The sequence below is a fragment of the Nicotiana tomentosiformis genome, chromosome 9 (genome assembly GCF_000390325.3).
Source record: "Nicotiana tomentosiformis chromosome 9, ASM39032v3, whole genome shotgun sequence".
NCBI classification, from domain to species: Eukaryota; Viridiplantae; Streptophyta; class Magnoliopsida; order Solanales; family Solanaceae; genus Nicotiana; species Nicotiana tomentosiformis.
This window is the reverse complement of record NC_090820.1, coordinates 13,265,906-13,288,138: the sequence shown is the minus strand read 5'-3', so window position 1 is coordinate 13,288,138 and position 22,233 is coordinate 13,265,906. Positions and strand designations below refer to the sequence as shown.

At 34.7% G+C, this 22,233-nt stretch overlaps 2 protein-coding genes and 2 long non-coding RNA genes across 4 annotated transcripts; 2 read left to right on the top strand and 2 right to left on the bottom strand.

The window, feature by feature from the left end:
• Positions 1 to 330: 330 nt before the first annotated feature.
• LOC104107760 (uncharacterized) lies at positions 331 to 1,321 on the bottom strand. Its single transcript, XR_688854.4, has 4 exons — positions 1,247 to 1,321; positions 1,106 to 1,154; positions 634 to 687; positions 331 to 503 (listed from the first exon to the last, which is right to left on the bottom strand). It is a non-coding gene; the product is annotated as an uncharacterized lncRNA (long non-coding RNA).
• A 1,020-nt stretch (positions 1,322 to 2,341) lies between these two features.
• Positions 2,342 to 8,225, bottom strand: LOC104107761 (CRM-domain containing factor CFM3A, chloroplastic/mitochondrial). The gene is made up of 9 exons (XM_009616644.4): positions 7,209 to 8,225; positions 6,090 to 6,582; positions 5,880 to 6,010; positions 4,942 to 5,292; positions 4,654 to 4,810; positions 4,286 to 4,578; positions 4,009 to 4,068; positions 3,783 to 3,872; positions 2,342 to 2,700 (listed from the first exon to the last, which is right to left on the bottom strand). Exons 1-9 carry the CDS (start codon positions 8,067 to 8,069, stop codon positions 2,566 to 2,568), a joined length of 2,571 nt encoding a protein of 856 aa, XP_009614939.1. The 5' UTR covers positions 8,070 to 8,225; the 3' UTR covers positions 2,342 to 2,565.
• Positions 8,226 to 14,195: 5,970 nt separating this feature from the next.
• LOC138891449 (DNA-directed RNA polymerase V subunit 7-like) lies at positions 14,196 to 14,873 on the top strand. The gene has a single exon (XM_070184468.1). It carries the CDS (start codon positions 14,196 to 14,198, stop codon positions 14,871 to 14,873), a length of 678 nt encoding a protein of 225 aa, XP_070040569.1.
• A 2,710-nt stretch (positions 14,874 to 17,583) lies between these two features.
• On the top strand, positions 17,584 to 21,722 carry LOC104107762 (uncharacterized). Its single transcript, XR_011411171.1, has 2 exons — positions 17,584 to 17,806; positions 20,805 to 21,722. It is a non-coding gene; the product is annotated as an uncharacterized lncRNA (long non-coding RNA).
• Positions 21,723 to 22,233: the final 511 nt, after the last annotated feature.

The window sequence follows — 22,233 nt, the reverse complement described above, 5'->3', positions numbered from 1 at the left end:
GTTATGAATTGTAAAACAGCAGAACAAACAATATATTTGTTAATTGTTATACGAAATAATAGCACTAGTATTAGAAAAGGCATCATAAAGTACGATGGGAGTAATTTATATTAAAGTGGGTGGAATATGGTCAATACTAGTAGGAGTAGTAGTTATGTTGGAACTTGTCTACCAAAGTGGACTTACGTTTATTATTCCCTTTTATATTTATTTATTATGTTAGTAACTTAAATAAAAGGGTCAATTGCTTCCGAGTCACAGCATAAATATGTGAAGAATTTTAAAATAAATACAAAATAAACAAATTTCAGCATTCTTTAACTCTAGCTAGATTTAAAATCGATATTATATAAATCTTTCACGAAAATAAGAAAAAAGAAGAATTATTTATGTTGTTCATTACGACATACAAATCATAACCCGTTAATTTACTTAGAATTAAGGTAATCAGTATTAGTCCTTGGCCAGTGTTCCTCTAGTCTTTTTCCTCACCATTGATCCACCTGCATACATATTTTAATTAAATTATAGCTTAATTGATAGAATTGATTTTTTTTTAAAACTTTTTGTAAACAACCACAATAGAAGAAAGTAAAATTAAAATTAAATTATACATATTATATGCCAACTTACGTGGTATACTCTCTATGAGCCCTTCCCATGGTTTTATCATATGCCTTTCTCATACTGTAATAAATCAGAACAAAATAAGGTCAACATGTTAATTAAATTTACAACGAAAATTAGTTAAAATTGTGTATGAAAGAGACATATATTATATTCAAATTTAAAAGATCCCCATCTGAAAGAAAATATGTCTAAGTGAATTGAAATTGCTCTATGATTGATTTTCTTAAATAAAGAATAGCCCGGTGCACGAAGCTCATGCATTGATCCGGACAAGGCCCGCACTGTATATATTCATGACTGATTCTACGGTTCGAATCCGTAACCTATATGTCATATGAAAACAACTTTATCGTTTTCTTATCTACCAAAAATAAAAGGAATAAAATGAACTGAATTAACTCGAAACCAACTAAGTAGATTCAAATATGCACTACCAATACATTTTAATTATAATTAGCAAAATGTAAAAACTCACTCAAAATTGTTTATGAAAGCAGCAACTCCAGTAAACAAGACACCTGCAACTGATATAACAAAATATTACCAGTAAGCAGAATATTTATTTATTTATTTATTTATTTTTTAAAAGGAGGAAACTAGCACAAAGAGGCTTTACCTGCTAATTCTTCAATAATTTTACACATTGCTTCACTTATCTTCCTTGAGAATTGAAAAAACTAAATTAAATAAATAAAAAGAACCCCCCAAAAAGATGTCAAAAATAATAAATTGAAGTAAAATAAATAAATAAATAAAACAATTTATCTATTTTTCTTTAAATGTAGATATTAGCGATGAGTTAAGAATAAGGGTAAAACTAAACCCTAACCTGCCAGCAAGCTTGAAATAAATTTCCCAGTAAGATAACTCAATCGTTTTTTCTACGTTTGTAGTTTTATAGTATAGATTTATTAATTACTGTAACTTGCAAGAGAAGAAAGTTTTAAAAAACATTACACCTCGCATAAAGTGCCAAATATATGAGTTGGACTTGGGTCAAGTCTAGACAAATATTGAGTTGATTAATGGGTTAATCCGACCCGTCCAAAAATAATCTTGGGTCGTAATAGACATGCCAATACGGGTAAAGTTGGTAGAAATGACACCAGTTAGCCACTTTAAAGGGTTGCTATTAAGGAATTAGTCAAATGCATTCTGAATTTCAGTTTTTTAGTTTAGTTTTTCCGGACAAAAATGTACTTAAGTTAAGATTTTCAGTTTAAAATTTTAGAACATAATAAGTACCGACTAATCTCTAAATAGTATCCCTGAAAATGGTTATATGTGCACTCTAAAAACAAAAGTGTTTACACCTAATAAAGGCATGACATGTATTTGCATATGGATTTCCATCACACGCTTATTTAAAACATTTTTATCATATTAAATCACTTAATTACCGTATTTACATTAGTTTGACATTTATAGATGACAATTGGTACCCATGCTCATAATTTCAGATGCTTCAGTAGTTTAGGAAATTAACCATGCTCATTAGATAATATACAAGTAATCCATTGTTGGAAGACTAATAAATCAATTGAAATAATTTTGAATCTAATACTATAATTTTTTTTTGTTGCAAAAGATTCTTTTCTAAGTTTTGCTTACATTCCTTCAGAGTTTTACAGGTAAATCTTGAAACCCCTCAAGAACTATTGATCATTTCAGAAAAAAGAAGTCTTTTTCCAAAGCTAAAGCATTAGCAATATAAAACTAATACTAGCATAATTATCTATTATAAGAAAGAAGAATGGTAAATGTATACAATGCTGTATTTCCTTAACAAATATGTACAGAGATGTTCAATAAAATTGCCTCTCCTTTCCTTTTGGAGCTAAAAGTATCAACAATCAGATTCTGCATCTTAGCTTCTTCTCCCTCATTCGCACTAATCACTGTAGCATGCCTTCGGAGGGTCAAGAACAGTATTACTCAAACAAGCTCCCTTTGTGATTCATTTTGATGAAGGTGTTGGAACTCTGTTTCTGGATGTGGAGTATCATCACTACGATTGACAACATCGATATCACTGTCATAAACCTCTATGTATGTCTCCTCCCCTTCCTCCTGTTAATGAACCAAGTTAGATGATTTAACTATTATAATAAAAAGGGACGGCCCGGTGCACTAAGCTCCCGTTGTGCGTTGGGTCCGGAGAAGGCCGGACCATAAGAGTCTATTGTATGCAGCCTTACCCTGCATTTCTACGAGAGGCTATTTTCACGGCTCGAACCCGTGACCTCCTGGTCACATGACAACAACTTTACCAGCTACGCCAATGTTTCCCTTCGGTTTAACTATAATAATGAAGAGTCAAAAACAAGAAAAGGGTGCATCTTTATTGTGCGCATTGTGAAGCAGGAAGTTGCATGACCACCCTTTTAACTTATCCTTTACCATTAACAATAGCAAATCATAGGCTGATGCAATAAAACAAAGCTAGCAAGGAGATTTTCATGGTGTTTTTGCATTGTGTTTGTATGTGGATAAAATCATCATAAAAACAAAGGGCAGCCTAGTGCTAAGCTCCTTCTACGCGCGGGGTCCAGGGAAAGGCCGGACCACAAGGGTATATTGTACGCAACCTCACCCAACATTTCAGCAAGAGGCTATTTCTACGGCTCGAACCCGTGACCTCCTGGTCACATAGCAACAACTTTACCGGTTACGTCAAGGCTCCCCTTCAGGATAAAATCATCAATGAACGAGAAAATCTGCATGTATTCATCTACATATATGCTTGGACACGAAGAGAGCGGGATGGATATAGAGGATCCATACAACCTACCGGCTCTACCCTAACTAATTTGAAATTTAGGCGTAATTGATTGATCGATAAAAAAGACACATGCCACTTATCTAATGGACCCCATTTGCCCCAATAGCGGCAGCATTTATTAGCTTGATTAAGCCAGGTTGGCATTGATTTAAAGCCATGTTTTGGCCTGAGCTAGAATAGTGCTTCAACAGGAAAAATCGAGGTTATTCGGGCCTACTTGTAAATTATAATGGCCTAGTAGACAATTCCAGCCATTAGAACTGCTCCTTGACCAAGAGAAACAGAAATGATATTCCATGTGCAATCTAAAAAGAAGAAGAAAGAAACTGCATAATCAAGTGAACATAAAATGCCAGATGGAGATACTAACCTCACTATCCTCATCTTCAGTAGAATAAGCGGAATCTAGCTTATCATATAGTTCATCATCTCCAGAGTCTTTCACACTAGCCAGTTGTTCCTACCATCACAACCATATGGGAGAAAAGGTTCAACTCAAATCAAAATGAGATAAAAAGTTACCAACTAACATAAGGATCTATTTAAGTTTAAGAAAGAATGGCTAGAAATAGATGTGCGCAGCAAAGAGATCATACAATTTCAGCTGTAAGCTGTTGTACTCTTGTTTGAACTGTTGAAATATGCTTCAGAAGAGCCTGTTAAAGAAGCAGTAGCAAAGCCTTGTAATCAGCACAAATCTCTTCAAAATATTAAAATATATTACCTATGTACCAACTCTTGCAGTAGCAGACTCAAGCAACATAAACCGAATGCGCTGACGATTGCTTTTCAATCATTAGGAAAATGACGTGTACTTGGCACATAAAAAGAGACAACCTTTTCAAGACTAAGGAATTAGGCCAAAGAAGGTACCTCACGTCTCTGAAGCTCTATTGAACGTGCCAGTGCCTTTCTTTTGGTTAAAAGGTTTTTGGGCCTCAGAGTAGGTGGCCGACTGTAGTCCTTACCACGGAACACAATTATAGCATATCCTTTGGACACTTTGTCCACTGAAACCAAGACGCCCCCACTCTCGGCTTCAAGGGCTAATGCAATTTTTGATACTTGCTCAAAATTCTTGGCCTTCACCATGATTTTGACCAATTCACGGTACTTCCAGTGCAAGTGCATATTCTCCACCGTACCATCAAAAATTCCACGCCTACCTGGAAAAAAAGAGCTTTCCATGTCATTTTCTGTTTGTTAAGCACAAAAAACTTGAGTCAGAGAAAGAATGTTACCCAAAAGTAAGAAAGCTTTCATCCTTAGCCCAAGCTTCCGAAACATAAATCTCTCCTCATCTGTTAAGCTGTCAGGCTCTGCACGCCTATCCAAAGGATTTAAAGTTTCCTCCACCTTTGACAACACACGCTCAGCTTTCACTAACTTTCTTTCCGCCTGAAAAAGTACATTTCGCTTTATTGTCTCTCACTGGACTCTTGAATCTCCAAGATATTACAGATTGAGAACTCTTGAATCTCCAGTAAAAATATGCTTTTAATAAAAGTAACCTGATTTGCAGAACTTACAAATGCAAGCTTCTTTTCGAGCTTCCTGACCAAGTCAGCATGCCTTACTATTTCTGCTTCTCTCATCACATTTTCCTTGTCCTTATCGTCCAGCCTTTTCCCCCATCTAGCATCAGCATCCAAAGTTTCTCCTAGTGTGCCAGCTGTCCTTGAAGAATCACTAATTGCAACACCTACTGTGAGTGAGACTGATGCTCGTAGCCTAGCTTGCTCTTCTTCATCTTGCAACGTCTTTGCCAATCTCTCCTTCTCCAACAAGGCTTCTGCAACCTCTGGTGACAAAAAATCTTTGCCTCTATAAAATACTAAGAAGTCCTTGTTTCTAGAGAGTAGCATGCCCCCTGTTAATTTCTGAACCAAAACCAAATTATACATAGATATTGTAAAGCTACATTGCTACGCTATCGACATTCAGTTAATACAGAAAGAGTAAATATTTGGCCTGTGACAGAAAATATCTGACTCTTAATTAGATATCCGAAAAACGTTAAACTCAGTATGAACAAAACAATTCACTCCAGTGGCATTTTTTCAATTAAAAAAACCCTATAATCTTCATATCATCTTCCAGGTTTGCTTGTAACAGCCTCATTTTTGGTTGGACAAACACACAATACCATTGCAATATGTGTTTATGAGACAATACCTTTGCAATATGTACTTTTGAGACATTGAGATTTAGCTAAATTGCATAATTCATTCATTCTACGTGTATTTTAAGTCAGTTTTTTCCCCCATTCCTTTGCCTTTCGATTGTAATGATATTTTGGCTTGTGTTTGAATCAATAACTGTCCATAAGACCTGTTGGACCAAACAAAGTGCAACTTGAAAGTAAATAACAAGTATATGACGGTAGAATACCAACTAGAAGGCATGGCATTGACACCACTTTTTTGTTGATAGCATTCAGAATTACACCAAAACACTCTTTTATTACCTTAATATCTTCAGCCATCCTTTCACTTGTAGTAAGCTGGACGCCACGTTTTATAGCAATCTTTGCAATTGAACTTCTTTGCCACAACTTAATCATCGCTGACGCCAAACCTTGATGCTGCCTGCTTCTACCTGAATACTTGAATTACATAATATTTAGAGCATATTTCGAGACAGCCCAAAAGACTTTGATAAGTGCAGTGTTGCCTACCTAAAGCAAAATGTGGAGGTAGAATTCTGGCAAGCCTTCTTAAAGCGGTTGCCTCCTTCGTCCCAAGAGTAGATCTCAACCCATAAGGGAGAAGTCTGTACGGAGGTTGATATCCGGGGACTAAACCTGGAAGTAAATCTGCATCTAAAGGAAGTGGCTCGGCTCCCGGCCAATCTGTATACCTAGGCCCCAGGCCATCCAACAATTTGTCTACTTCATCTTCATAGTTCACTTCTGGTTGTCTCACGATATTTCCGTTCTCTTCAGAAGTATTTGCAGATTCTGGTCGTAGTGGATTCATATCACTGCGAGGACTGGTTTCTGAAGGATTTTGATTACTTTCATCATCAACTATTGGAGAGTTCTTATGACGAATCTCATCTCTTCTCATTATCCTCTTCTTCATTCGCTCAGATGGAGTCTCATAACTGACCCCTCTGTAAAGAGCCACAGAGGAGCCAGATCTCCAAATCACCAGTCCACCAGTTTTCCTCTGAATAGTGAGAAAACATGAATTAGAAAAAAGCTAAAAGCTAATGAAAGATAATATTCATTGTGAATTATATGAAACCACATGCTCCAAAAACTAAGCCCTTTGCTCGTCAAGAGATGACTATTATTGTAAATATACACTCAAGCGGTTTTATCTCAAAGATGGCATCCATAAAGGTTCTATCAACAATTCTACTATACATGTCGCTCTGCGGAAAATCAGTACAAAATAAAAGACATATGCCTATGCAACAGGGATACAAGATAATTCAATTAACTAAAGACTACTGTTTAATGTGCTATAATGGTATAGCCTAACTCTATATGTTTGAACTGTACGCCAACAACTAAGAAATCACTTGAAGTACTTTCTTTCCTCCTTTACTGGAAAACCAAAAAGCATTCTCACCAATTTGTTTAACCGCGATGCATACAAGAATAAAGTGGAACTTTGTGATCCACTTACATACATGATTTACACTTCATTAAGGACAGGAAACATGAGCTAAATGCTCAAAAGGAGCAGACACACAAAAAAAAAAAAAAAAAAGCATCACAGACTGAAGCAAATAAACACTAAACAGAGGTATACAAGGAAACATTCAATAAAAAGCTCTGTTGGCTAACCTCTAGAATCTCATGCATTCTTTTCATATTTAGTGCTGGAGCACCTTCAACTTTCAACCGGACAACCTCCGATGTGTTCCACTTCTCGCGAATGGTTTCTACAACTTGTTGCGTAACACCAGCACCGCTAATCCTCGTCTTGTTCTTTATCCTAAGAGCCAAATTTGTCAACCTTCTGAGCTCAGAAGCAGGAAGAGTCAGCTCAGCCAAATGAGTCCTACTCCGACTGCTCATCGAATTAATCCCCTCTTCTTCTTTCACCAATGGCTTTTCCCATGGAAATTTAACCACACCATCTTTAACAAACACATTCTCATCACCAAATGGAGATTCCTCCGAAAACCCACCTCTTACATTTGGCAATATTCCTTCTTCAACAAAAAATATATCCTCAATAGACCCTTTTTCAACATCTCTAATTACCTTTTTATCCTTCTGTTTAGCCTCATCAACATACCCAAATTTCTTCAATTTCTCAACAATTCTGTCCATTGTACTACTACCACCACCACTACTTTCTTCATAATCAGAACCAGATGTATCCCCATTATTCCTATAACTAAGCACAATTTGAGGCTTTTTTAGCTTAATTTCATTATGGGTTTCATTCCATTTACCTAACCAAGAACTACACAAATTAGAAGCACTAGCTTTAGGAGACAAATTCCATGTTTTGGACTTGTTTTTCAGCACAAAATTTGATATTTTTGGTGGGGTTTTCTTAAAAATGCAATCTTGATTGACAATATTATCATGGAGTGTATGAAAATTTGATTTTTTGAAGGGAATAATTGAATTGTACCTGAGGAATGATAGCCTTGTGGTTCTTGGGTAGAATTGGTGGCTAGGGACAAGAGCCATGCTCAAATTTTATGCATAAAAAACACATATATAATACATTAACATGTATCTATATGTGAAATGATTGAGAAACAAAGAAAACCAGAGTGAGAATGTGAGGGTTTTGGGTGGGGTTTGTTCGCTCTTTCAAAGAATATCTATCTCAGTGAGTGATTTAACAGGCTGTGATAAATAAGATTTCTATAGTTTCTTTTTTTCGTTGGGGCGTTTTTCTTCATAAGTAAATTGTATTAAAATTCATTACGATAAACATGAGTTTTTTGAGCGGTTTGTTTTTGGCCAAATTATTAGATACTGTATTTTCTTTTTTATTTGAAACGCGATTTATGTTTGATTAATTTTCTTACAAAAACTGTTTCTAAGCGTTACATTGCGAAAACAACCATGTATAGATTTATCTTACAATTAATACTATTATTTTAAAAATGATCTTAGTTATTTACTATTTAGAGATTTGAATTAATTTTCAAATTGTATTTAATTAAAATATGTCATCTTCTATTTGAGATTTGCCTGTATAAAGAGTTGGTGAGAAGGAAAACCATGGTAAAAGAAGGAGAAGGAATAACTTTAAAGATTGATTTTCCTTTTGAATCAAAATATTAATATAATGATATTTTGTCTAAAAATTTTAGTTTTGTAATTCTAGTTGTAGGGAGAAGCTATAATTTGTAGTTTATTCCGTACATCACAAAATTACTCATATTACTCCATTTATTTTATTTCATGTGATTGGTTACAAAATTTAAGAAAAGAAAATTTTAAATTTATTCTAAAATAAGTTATAAATATTTGTAGCACCCTCACATCACATAAATTGAAGCAGGGAAAGTATGGTTCTAAAGATTGGCCAAACATGTAACTTGTTTGACCAGGCTTATAAAATTAACTTATTTTGAAAAATATTTTCTTTCAAAAGTATTTTTGGAGAAAAATAATTTTGTGCTTGGTTAATTAATTTGAAAAATAATTCTGAACAATAATTAATATTTGATTAAATTTTTTAAAAGTATTTCTAAGCATATTTTTTTTAAAAGTATTTTTGACGAGAAATTAATTTTTTCCGCTCCTCCAAAATTATTTGTTACTCAAAAATATATTTTTCGTCGATTTTGAAAAAGGTACTTTTTTTTAAAGCAAAAAAGTACCTTTTGATTTGAAGAACGCTAGGCCAAACAGGCAATAAGATCTCTGCTATTTTGAAAATCAAAAAAGATGCTTCTGGCTCCCAAATATTTGGCAAAACATGACATTTGTTTGAAAATAGAAAGAGGTTACATAAGTTGCAGAGAAATGGGCAGTACCCAGTAAGCGGATCCTCAGCAGCTCCTGTAATCCTGTTAGAAAAGCCCCCCCCCAAAAAAACAGTGCAAAGTTTTCTTCTTTCTGGGTAAGAATTTCATACTAATTTTTTTTTTCCTTCAATAAATCCATCTTCTGTAGTTTTCTGTTGATTTTTTGTTGGCTTTTGATTGATGGGTCTCCGTTTTTTCTTCCATTTACAATGATGTGCTTTTGGGTTTTGCTTCTCTTTAGAAGGTTTAATGGCTGAGTCTTGATTTACGTGGATTGATGTGGTTGTTATAATCTTTTCGTTATGAGAATTTGTATGGCAAATGTAGTACAACACACAAAGGCGGATCCAAGATTTAAGCTTTATGAGTTCTGGATTCTAGGACAGTGACCATAAGTGTTAGTAACTGAGTTCAAAATTAAATTTTTGTACATATTTAAAGAATTTCAAAACTGCTGTATTCTGCCGAACCTGTATCCTGAAAGCTACCTACACTCCTGTGTGCAGAGGCAGATCCATAATTTGAACTTTTATCGGTTCGAGTTCGAAATTGTACCACAAGCCATTGGATTTAACGGTTCAAAATCTATTACTTGTACTTGTTTAGTGAATCTTTTTACGCATATACAATGTCTATGCTAAAGCTACTGGGTTTGGATGAACCCATAACTTGTTCTCTACATCCGCCCCTGACGACATCATGATGTGTGTTGGACACATGTCATGAGTTTGAATCTTGAAGGTGAATTAAGTCTAGTATTTTTAAGTAGAGAAGGGTAGCGGGGTACTCCTGTTGTCCGGGGAGTATCCAAATTGAAAACACCAGATTTCTTGGTTATAAAAGAAATCTGTTGATGATTGGGTACAATTTCTATGATTTTCCATCAACCCGCGATTTGAATTTTGGAATTACTGAAGAGATCTCTGAATTAATGACTTGTGTTTTAATTAAGTTTGACTAAAGTAGTTTCTAAATGATGAAATTATCATGTCTGATGAGATTCTCAAATTATGTCGAATTGGTAGGCAAAAACTGAAATATGGAAATTAAGTTGGGGTGGAGCGTCATTTGGATGCAAGGCTGCAAATACTCCATGCTTATTTGTACACAATGGCCCTTTAGTTGAATTTCTGTTTACGGTTTCAGTATGTCTATTCACCCGGTAAAGTTTAACATGAATGTGTAGTCAGGGGCGGAACCACAATGCTGTTTGTGGGTTCGGTTGAACCCAATAGCTTTTGTTCAAACTCTGTATTTGTATTAAGAAATTCAATAAATTCTCCCTCCGTTCCAATTTATGTGAACATGTTTGACTGGGCACGAAGTTTAAGAAAAAATGAAGACTTTTGGAATTTGTGGTCCTAAACAATTCAAAAAGGGCCCCAGAGTTTTTGTGTGGTTATAAAAGCTTCTCATTAAGGGTAGATTTGTAAGTTTAAGCAAAATTATTTTCAAATTTAGAAAGGGATCATTCTTTTTGGAACAGACCAAAAAAGAAATATGTTCACATAAACTGGAACGGGGGTAGTATGTACAAATCATTAATTTAGAACCCAATAACTTAAAAAGATTATAATCTCGAACCCATAAGGTTCAAATCCTAATTTCGCCTCTAATGTAGTTTGTGACTGTAGGAGTGTTACTAATATGTTCTATTTTTTTGGTCAAATGAAATTTTTTATTTAACGGAAGTGTCAATATATCCATACCAGCTTATCAGACTCTAGAGCTAGATCCTCAAATAACCAACAGAAAAGTATCGTAAGTTGGTCTGCTAAACAAAACAGAACCAAACCTACAAACAAGGAAAACAGCTAAGCCTATCTAAACAGCTCATCCATTTACAATGTTTTTGCCCCACTATATGTAACTGTAGGACTTTGCTGAATCTACGGCTTTTTCTTTCTAACCAGATATGATAGACAGTGGCTACAAATAGAAATCCCAAGATGGCATTCAAAATTCTTCCTTACCAACCAATTAGCCTGCTTAGGAGCACCAGGGATGCCAAGTCTCCACATGTTTCTAATTGTATTCTAACTTTGCATTTATGTGCTGTGCTTCTGTTGTCAAAGTATTTTAGAGGGAGCAAAGGATACAAAACAAAACGGCAGGCTTATTATGCAGAATGTGTCTTCTCTCCAATTTTACCAGAGATCAATAAGAAATATATGAATTACAACATGCAAACAAGGTACTGATTGAAATAAAGAAAGAAATCAAATAGACGATGTTACATTTTATGTTCTTGATGACCTCATTAAATCAACTTTTAAACTCAGAAAAACAGGGAAAAAGAAATGATATTAGTACTCATCAAAAGTTTTTAGGAGTATAAGATGGTGTTATATGTAATCGATACGGGTTCAATGCCGAAGACTACAATGCATGTCTTTTTTTAAAGTGTCTTTCCACCTTCTATTTAACATTAGATTTTCAATATAGTGGAATATAGTTCACAACCGGTAGCAATATTATGAATCAGCCTACCTTTCCAAAAGAATATTAAGACTATTTCTATTTTGTCGCTACAGTATCTTGTGGACCACAATAATCATGTGGGTTGATGCGTAATCATGTTAAGTTGAGTCGAGTTAGCATGACTGATCTTGACTAGAATACTAAACGACTTCAAATTGTGCTCAAGCTAGACTGATATAAGCTTAGCTAAACTCTGCTCAATAACATAGAAATATTGATAATCAAAAGTTGAACCAGTTTTTTTATTGGTTTGTAACAAAAACATTGTAGTTTTTGTTAATGAATGAGGTCTCAAAGTCACATCCAATTTCTCTAGTGGTGAGCACCCTCCACTTCTAACCAAGAGGTTGTGAGTTCGAGTCACCCCAAGAGTAAGGTGGGGAGTTCTTGGAGGGAGGGAGCCGAGGGTCTATCGGAAACAGCCTCTCTACCCCAGGGTAGGGGTAAGGTCTGCGTACACACTACCCTCCCCAGACCCCACTAGTGGGATTATACTGGGTTGTTGTTGTTGTTCCTTTTGTATTACTTTCTTTTTTTGTTTATATTGATTGTTTTGTGCTCTGAATGCCCATGCCTCTTTCCATAGTAGTAGGGTACTATTGAGAAATTGTTTTTACTCTTTCGTTTTCCTCCAACCACTATTTTCTCTCTCCCCGTCATCATATTACACTAAATTGAAGTATCCAATTTAAAAAGGAAGACGAAAATAAAAAGATGAAGTACAACATAGTTCTTCATCTGCCTTTTCTTATCTTCTTAATTTGGACTGTTATTTGCTAAGTTGTGCAAGAGATTTTCTTGAGCTGGCCAAGATATAATGCTTGATGATGGATATCATGTCAGCTGCTTAGTTTTCGTATTTAATTTTGTCCTCTCTTGTAACTATGAAAACTGAAGTAAATGAAGAAGTTGGTATCTCAAGGTATATTTTGATTTTGCAGCTTGCAAAGGCATATCATATATTTAGATATATGTCTCAACTTCTATAATTTCCGACCTCATCGTCGCTAATGTTTCTATCCTTCTTTTAAAACCATGGGAGGTGGGATGAAAGTTCTTACCAACTGAATACATACAAAGTATTAAATACTTTTATTAGTGGAGATCAGTGTTGTCAAAGGCGCGCTTAAGGCGTGCTTGCCCTGAAATGAGGCGCAAAACATGTTGAGCACTTCGCGTTGCTTAAGGGGCGCTTCAGTGTCGTCATCAAGGCTCTAAGGATACTTTTCCTTCAATGAGCGTAATTCTGAAAAGACTATACGAAACAATTGATATTTCACTTATTATACGTCTTTTTTCAATTTCTTTATCCATATATTTGTTATTCATACTTATAATTATTAGTCCCGAACTACACATACATATTTGAATTTTTTTTCCATTTGCGCTTTTCTTGAATAAAAGCCACACTTTATTTATGCTTAAAGCCCCAACAAATCTTAAAGCGTTTTGCCCTTTTCGCCTTTGATAACACTGGTAGGGATGTTGACTTTCTTGAAAAATTTCCAAATTAGCTTTCTCAAGAATTAAGAACTGAGAAGGTTGGCCACTGTACATGTTGGTGAGGCTGAGGCATGAAACCAGCGGTTGCGTTTTTTCTTTATTCTGGTTAGCTGTGAGGTCCAAAGACCTAGAATCTGGTCATAGTTGAACTGAAGAACTCTGGCCTATTTTAAAAGCTCCAAAAGTTCTCTCGGTGACTGAGCCACTGAGGTACAAGCAGAATTTCCTGCTCGACTCTCGTGAGCCAAGTTTGGCAGGCCGACTGCTGCTCTGTTTGCCTGTGTCCAACCACGCTGTATTTTACATTCCCAGTCTCTATTGAGCAGACTTCCACTGTCTCGAAGCCTCTCTTGAGTATGCTGGTTGGATGAATGGTCTCCCAATCATGCAAGATTCTTTCAACAGTTAAGATTAGTTCCTATGTCTTATTTATATCTCTGTACTGCAATTTACAGTCCTATGTCTCTTAAATGTGTTTTTTCTACATTGCATTACCACCCACTCTCTTCCTCGGGTTAGATGCCAATCTTGTTGTCAATGGTGGACAGTCTTAAGGCTGCTCCTTCTACGTTCCACATACCAAACTATTGTACCATTGCTTGTTTCCTTTATAGTTGTTTTGTTGATGTGTCTTTTTGGATAATAATTATGCTTGTTGTTTTATCACCAGTAGAGTCGTTTTAATAATTGTTGATAAATTTGACTTGTCTCTGAGAGAGCCTACTACTCAGTTGTGGCATGATCTTCCCCGTGCCTGTGGTGATTTATATCGTTACAATATGATCCTGTTTAGTGCGCCCGCACCTGGGGTATGGGAGCAAAAATAATGTTTAATGGAGAATAAAAAATGGAAAACGGCAAGACGATGTGGCTGATTTATTGTAGCATTGTTCTCTGTCTTAGTTATCTTATTTCGTATTTGAACTGTAGGGACTCAATGCTGTGCGACTTTGAACTTCTCTTCAATATTCTAGTTCCTAATATAGATATAAAAGAAAGTGGAGAAGTCCCTGGAAGTGTTGTCATCAAGCATCTTTTGTACTACATCACTCGTGTGAGGGTTACAGAAGATTGCGGATATTTTCTCAGAATAACAAAAGTGAAGAGCATAGGCAATGGAAAGATGTACCAAAAAACAATAGACAGTGGAAAGTTGACGTACTCAATAAAATACATCGTTTTCCCAGTAACCTTCTGTGTTCGCTCCTTCTTACCAAAAACTGGGGAAGTCTTGGTCGGTATTGTCTACAAAGTTTTCAGCCATGGAGTCATTCTGAAATGTGGACCTATGCAGTTTGTTTATCTCACTGTTCGAAAGATGCCAAATTACAATTATGTTTCGGGTGAAAACCCATTCTTCTTATGTGATGATCACTCGAGGATTGAAAACGAAGTGGCTGTCCGATTTGTGGTGTTTGCTGTGAGATGGAATGATAATCGTAGGGATTTCTACGTTCTTGCAAGCATAACAGGTGATTGCCTTGGGCCAATTTCATTGAATGGATTAGATGGTGTAGAGCTGTAAAATCTTTGTAGTTAAGGAGAAGAAAAGTGCAGTGTTGGAGTGGTTTCTCTTACCAAATCAAAATAGGAAAACAGGAAACCTTGTATAGGTTTTATTGGATGTGATGAGTTATCAGTGATATTATAACTTTAAATGGCAGTGTTACAGCTTTGCTAAGAATGTACTGAAGAAATGAAAATGGCTGAGATACCCAAATTTCCTTAGTTTCTCAACAATTCTGTCCATTGTACTACTACCACCACTACTACTTTCTTCAAAATAAGAACCAGATGTATCCCCATTATTCATATAACTAAGCACAACTTGGGGGCATTTTTAGCTTAGTTTCATTATGGATTTCATACTATTTACCTAACCAAGAACTACACAAGCTAGAAGCACTAGCTTTAGTAGACAAATTCCATGTTTTGGACTTGTTTTCAGCACAAAATTTGAGGGTGAAAGTAAAAAATAGGCCGATTTACTTGAAAAATAGCCATAGTTTCAAAAGTAATCGAAATTTAGCCACTTTTCATGTAAAGATAAATCTGAACGAAAACATTGTTCAAAATTCGGAAAATATTCCAGTATAATATATTGGAGTTCGAATTTTTTACATGTGAACTTCCAGTATAATATATTGGAGTTCCAGCATAATATACTAGTCCTACATAATATGGTGTAAGTTCATACACATGTGCTCCAATCTCCAGTATATTATGCTGGAACTTTCCGTGTGCTGGAGTTCCAGCATAATATGCTGGAAGTTCATACGCAGGTGACCAATCTCCAGTATATTATGCTGGAACTTTCCGTGTTGCAGCAAAAGAATGACTATTTTTCAATGACTTTGCAAACGCTGGTTATTTTTCAATTACCAGTCCAAAAACCGGCTAGCCGGTGCTATTATTACAAAATTTGATCTTTTTGGTGGGCTTGTCTTAAAAATGCAATCTTGATTGACAATAGTACTATGAGTTGTATGAAAATTTGGTTTCTTGCCTTGTGGTTACAACAACAATTCAGTATAATCTCACTAGTGGGGTCTGGGGAGGGTAGTGTGTACCCAAACCTTACCCCTACCCTGGGGTAGAGAGGCTGTTTCCGATAGAAGGGAGGGATAATATAGGTTGGGGCAATGAGGTGGCATGCCGCGTGGCCAAAATGTCTGTGCCATGTGGGATTGGTAGTCCATCTTGGATAATCTTAACAGAGGAGGAGTATATTTTAGTCCATCTTGGATAATCTTAACAGAGGAGGAGTATATTTGACTCAATTTTAAAACAACAGGGTTATTTTAGATGAAAAAGATAATGAGGCGCAAACTTGATCCTTTTCACATAGTAGAGTGGTAATCTGACCCTTTTGCGATATTATTTTAAAAGTGTTTCTAAGTGTCTAATTACGATATGACATATATAGATTTACTTTATAATTAATTTTATATTAAAAATGATCTTAATTATTTATTATTTAGGGTTTGAATAATTCTTTTCAACTTTATTTAATCAAAATGTGTCATCTTCTATTTGATATCTACGGAACAAAAGAGTTGGGGAGAAAAGGAGGAGAATGAGATAATTGTTAATGGTTTGATTTCCCTTTTGAATCAATAAGGAGCATTTTTATAAATAAATATAAATAATGATATTTTTGTATTTTATATACTCACGGGATGAAGCTAAAATTTGATTTTTTTTTGCCTTACAACACAAAGCTACTTCTATTATTCCCTCCGTCAAAAATTATTATTTTTAAATTTATTGTCTAAAATAAATCATATATTCTATGTTTTATAAGTTACTCATTAATAATAAAGTAAAAAATATTTAAAGTTAGAATATTATTAAATAAAAAATATATATAATTCGTGACACACTAAAAAAAGTACATCACATAAATTGGAACGGAGAAGGTATTATAAATAATGTTATTTTTGTCCTAAAAAGTTTAACTTCCTACTTTCATATATGTGAGAAACTATGCTAGCGTTTGGCCAGGGATTCCCAAATTTATTTTAAGAAATCTGATTTGGGTGGAGTTTGGTTTGAAGATGAAAATATGTTTGGACATAATTTTTCAAAACATATATATATTTTTTTGAAAAAACGTGAAATGTGACTTATACCCATAAGTTTTAAAAACTATCAAAAAAATCCAACAACTCTAAAGAAAATTCATACAAAACAAGTTAAACAAATCCTAACAAAATTCACAAAACAAGCGAAACAAATTTGAAGAAAAATTATACAAATATCAGCAGATTTTAGTAAATTACCTTCAAATTTTATCTTTGTCGTGGATTGCCACAGATTGGCACAATAATTTTGGCGAATGTTTTCTTCTGTTTATAGAGAAGGGCAAAGCCGCGTGAGTTTAATGATGAAAAAATGAGTAGATATGGATTAGTTGGGTCATGTTAACAAAAATTGGATCTTTTTATAAAATACAAAAGTTTACGGTAACTTTTGAAAGATTTTTAAAAAATCAAACGGTAATATTTTAGGCCAAAAATAGTTCTTGAGCTGGTTTTGAAATTTGAAATTTTGCCAAAATATGAATAAAATCTATAAACAAACATGTATTAGCCCAAAAAAATTTAGATTTTTTTAAAACAAAATCTATGACCAAAAGGGGCCCACATTACAACAGAAAAACTGTTCCAAAAAGCTTATTGCTTAAATATGGAAAAAATTTATATTTCTAAAAAAGTGCTTTTGGCTCCCAAAAAACATGATATTTGAAAATAGAAAGAGGTTACAAAGTTTGCAACTTTGGGGAAGTGGCAGAAAAATTGGTCGTACCCGGTAAGCGAATCGTCCCAATTCCCAACCCCAACAGTTGCTATAACCAACTCTTCATCTCTATACTTCCCTTTCATTTCCATAATTGTTTCAATAGTTCTTCTTCGTAAAGCTCCCAAAAAAGCAACTGCAAAGTTTTCTTCTTTCTGGGTAAGAATTCATTTACTAATCTTTGGTTTTCAGTGATTCCATTTCTGTAATTTTTTAGAGATTTGATTTCGTTGTCCATTTACAAATGTTATTGCCGGAGATCAGTAAAACAAATAAAATAGTTGACTTTTGTAGGGTCATTTTACATAACATCATTTTTGGTAGTTTTTGTTTATTTTTTTTGTCGCTTTTACATGATGTTTTTTTTTTTTTCCTTCCATTTGAAATGATGTGCTTTTGCAACTCTGGGTTTTGCTTCTCTTTAGAAGGTTTTAATGGGTGAGTCGTGAATTACGTCCATTTATGTGGCTGTTGTACTCTTTTTGTCATGAGAATTTTCTATGGATGTATGCCTCTTGGGCTTTGATTCAATGGCAAATGTAGTACCTTACGGGATTGTGCTAGACACATGTCATCAGGGCGGAGCTAGAGACCAAAATACGAGTTCGGTCGAACCCAGTAACTTTGGTCTAAATTCTGTATTTCTCTTAAGAAATACATTTAATATGTATAAAGGGGCTATAATTCAATAACTTAAAAGAGGCTAGAATTCTAAATCCATAAGTGGTCAACTCGCCGAAAAATTATACTACGTATAAGGTAAAATATTACTTGTTATTGATTAAAAATAGACTTCGAACACCCTTGCATAGCCTACTGGCAAAGGTGTTCAAATTGAACACCCTTATTGAATTTTCTAGCTTCGCCACTGCTCAGATTATTAAGTGCATTTGTCTTTTTCTTTAAAAAAAGTAGAAATTCATTATGTAGAATGTGGGTCTCGTTGAGTGAGAATTATAGCTTGAATCTACATAGTTCATGGCGGGCTTCATTAAGAAGCTTCGATAAGGAAAAGATATAAGACTATAGAGAGTCGGGGAAATTTGCCAGGCTAGAATTATTTGCAATCCTATTCAGTGTCACCAGAGAAGTTTTATCAGGTTTCATCCAAAGTTGGCCAAATCTCGAAATAGACTGATTTTGATTTTTCTTTTAGTTCTTATGGATAGGTTGTAGGAACAAGTATCTTGTTACACTGAAACTCTGTAATGATACCTTAAAATAGAAAGGAAAATAAAATCATAAGAGGAAATAAAGCACAGTCCTTTATTGCGTTCTCTTTTCTTCTTAATTTGGATGAGTATTTGCTAAGAGATGTAATGCTTAATGATGGATATCATGTCAGCTACTTTTCTTTTTCTGTTTAATTGTGCCCTTTCTTATAATTGTAAGAGCTGAAGTAGATGAATTTGATCTCTCAAGATATAGTTTGATGTTGCTTAAATGACATAAACTGTATCAGATTCAGATATGTCTCAACTTTTAAAAATTTCGGTCTTATTGTCCCAAAAGCTTCCAACCTTCTCATAAAACTGTTGGAGGAGGCAAGAAAATTTTAAATCAAATGAATACAAAGAAAGTATATAAATACTTTCCTTATAAAAAAAGTATGTAACTACTTCGTATGTTAGTGAAGATCTGAACTTTCTTGAATTTTTTCTCCAAGTTAGCGTTCTCAAGAATTTAAAACTAAGAAGTGATAGGGCAGAACAATCATTTTTGGCCATTTTATATGTTGGTGAAACATGAAACCAGTGGTAGCATTTTTTCTTTATTTTAGTTAGCTTGTGATGTCCAAAAGACCTAGAATCTGGTAATAGTTACACTAAAGACTTTAGGAATTCCGAAAGATCCCTTGAGGTAGAAACCGAATTTTCTGCTTGACTCGCTAGCTAATTTATCCAGGCCGCTGCTGCTCAATTTGCTTAGCTCCAACCATGCTGTATTTTACATTCCCAATCTCTATTGAGCAGACTCCCATTGTCTTCAAGTAAGCTCCTGTTTGAACGCTCTCTTGAGCATGCTGGTTGGATGAATGTCGTGTCTATCATGCAAGATTCTTATTCGACAGTTAGATATTTCCTCTATCTTATTTGCTATTAGTGGTGGTAAAATGGTTAAAAGAAAATACTTATCCACCCATATTATCCATTAAAAAGTGGGTTGGATAATGAACTATTTAAAAACGGGTCAAATATGGATAAGAATCATATTATCCACTTAGAAAATGGATAACCAATGGGTTTAATTTTTACATTTGTAAAGTCTCAAATTGGAGGTTGCTCAAGTTTGGGAGACTAGGAATTCTTCCAAAAGTTATCATATTCAAGAAGTCATGGATAATATCCATAATATCCGCCAGTTAACCCGTTTTTTATCCGTATTAAATATGGGTCGGATCGGATTATTTTGTCCATTTTTGTGTTACCCGTTTTCGACCCGCCCATATCCAGCCTGCCCCGGCCGCTTGCCACCCCTATTTGCAATTTGCCACCCCTATTTGCAATTTACAGTTCTATATGACTATATCTCCTAAATGTGTTTTTTTCTACATAGGGTTACCACTCACTCCCTACCCCAAGGTAGATGCCAATCTTGTTGTGAATGGTAGATGGCCTTAAGGCTGCTCCTTCTACTTTCCACACGCCAAATTATCCTATCAATTTGCTTGTTTTCCTCTATAGCTGTTTTGTTTCATTTTAATAATAGTTGTTCTCATAGTATTAGTTAACTAGGGTGTCAACTTAGGTACTTGTTGATTATTCAGATTACATGATTAAGGCATTGGTTATGCAGTAGACAACTCTATCTGTTGGTCTTGCATTTCCCTTCTGTCTATTAGCTGTTGTATATCTGCATTTTGTCATTCTTTATATTATTTTTAAATTTTAATAGCCAGGTGTGGTGCACTTATTGATTCGGGCTTACAGATATCGATAAACTTTACTTAATCTTTGTTGCGACTCATTTTGCTCTAGGCGGCATGATCTCTTCCCTGTGCCTCTGGCCATTTACATCATTGTACATTATGATTCTGTTTGGTGCGCCCACAAAATGCTTACAGCAGAATAAAAAGGGGAAATGGCAAGGGAATGTGGCTGATTTATTGTAGCATTGTTCTCTGTCCTAGTTATCTTATTTTGTGTTTGAAATGTAGGGACTCAATGCTGTGCGACCTCGAAATTCTCTTCTATGTGGTAGTTCCGATGAAAGATATAAAAGAAAGTGGACAAGTCCCGGGAAGTGTTGTCATCAAGCATCTTTTGGACCACCTCGCTTGTGCGAGAGTTACAGAAGATTGCGGATACTTTCTCAGAATAACAAAAGTGAAGAGCATAGGCAATGGAAAGATGTACCAAGAAAAAATAGGCAATGGAAAGTTGGAGTTATCAGAGTACATCATTTTCCCAGTAACCTTCTGTTTTCATTCCTTCTTACCAAAAACTGGGGAAGTCTTGGTTGGTATTGTTATCAAGGTTGTCAGCAACGGAGTCTTTCTGAAATGCGGACCTATGAAGTTTGTTTATCTCAGTGTTCGAAAGATGCCAAATTACAACTATGTTTCGGGTGAGAAACCATTCTTCTTATGTGATGATCACTCGAGGATTGAAAACGAAGTGGCTGTCCGATTTGTTGTGTTTGCTGTGAGATGGAACAATGGAGCTGTTGCTAGGGATTTCAACATTCTTGCAAGCATAGAAGGTGATTGCCTTGGGCCAATTTCACTGAATGGATTAGATGGTTTAGAGCTGTAAATTTCTTTATAGTAAAGGAAAAGAGAAAAGTGCATTGTTAGAGTAGTTTCTCTTACCACATCAAAATAGGAAAACGAGGAAACTTTGTATAGTTTGATTTACTTATTAGAGGTGAATGAGTTATCAGTGAGATTATAATTGTAAATGGTAGAGTTACAGCTTTTGGTGAGAATGTGTTGGAAAAATGAAAATGGCTGAGATACCATAACAAAAGAATGATATCTTGGAAGTATTTATGTCTCTTAGAAGCATATTATTTTCTATTTTTGGCTGTAACTTAATGAATTATTAATATATATATATATATATATATATATATATATATATATATATATATATATATATATATATATATTTTTGCATGTGAAGTGCCACACCAGCATCTTTTGTTTTCCTTTCCTTTACAAGATTCTAAACTTGTGTTTATGGCAGAGCATAGCCTTTAAAAAGCATAAAGGAATCATTGACAATGTGAAGTCTTAAAAGTTGATAATATTATCAAGTGAAAACATCTAATGCATTTGGAGTAAAATAACTGAAAACTGAGCTTTCCCTCTTCTTTTAGTGCTATTTTAGTCATATTTAGTGGACTACTTCAACTATGAAATTTATGCTTTTCTTTGCCATGGAGAAAGGTAGATGCCATTGCCATCTAAAAGAGCTAATAACCTTATTCTAACAACTTGTTTGGATTGGTGTTACATATCGTTTCATAATCTATATTGTACTGTATTGTATTATTTAATAAATACAATGTTTGGATAGCTTGTATTGTTTGCCATTGTTTCATGATGTCACACACCAATAATATGAAGAATAAAATTGCAATAC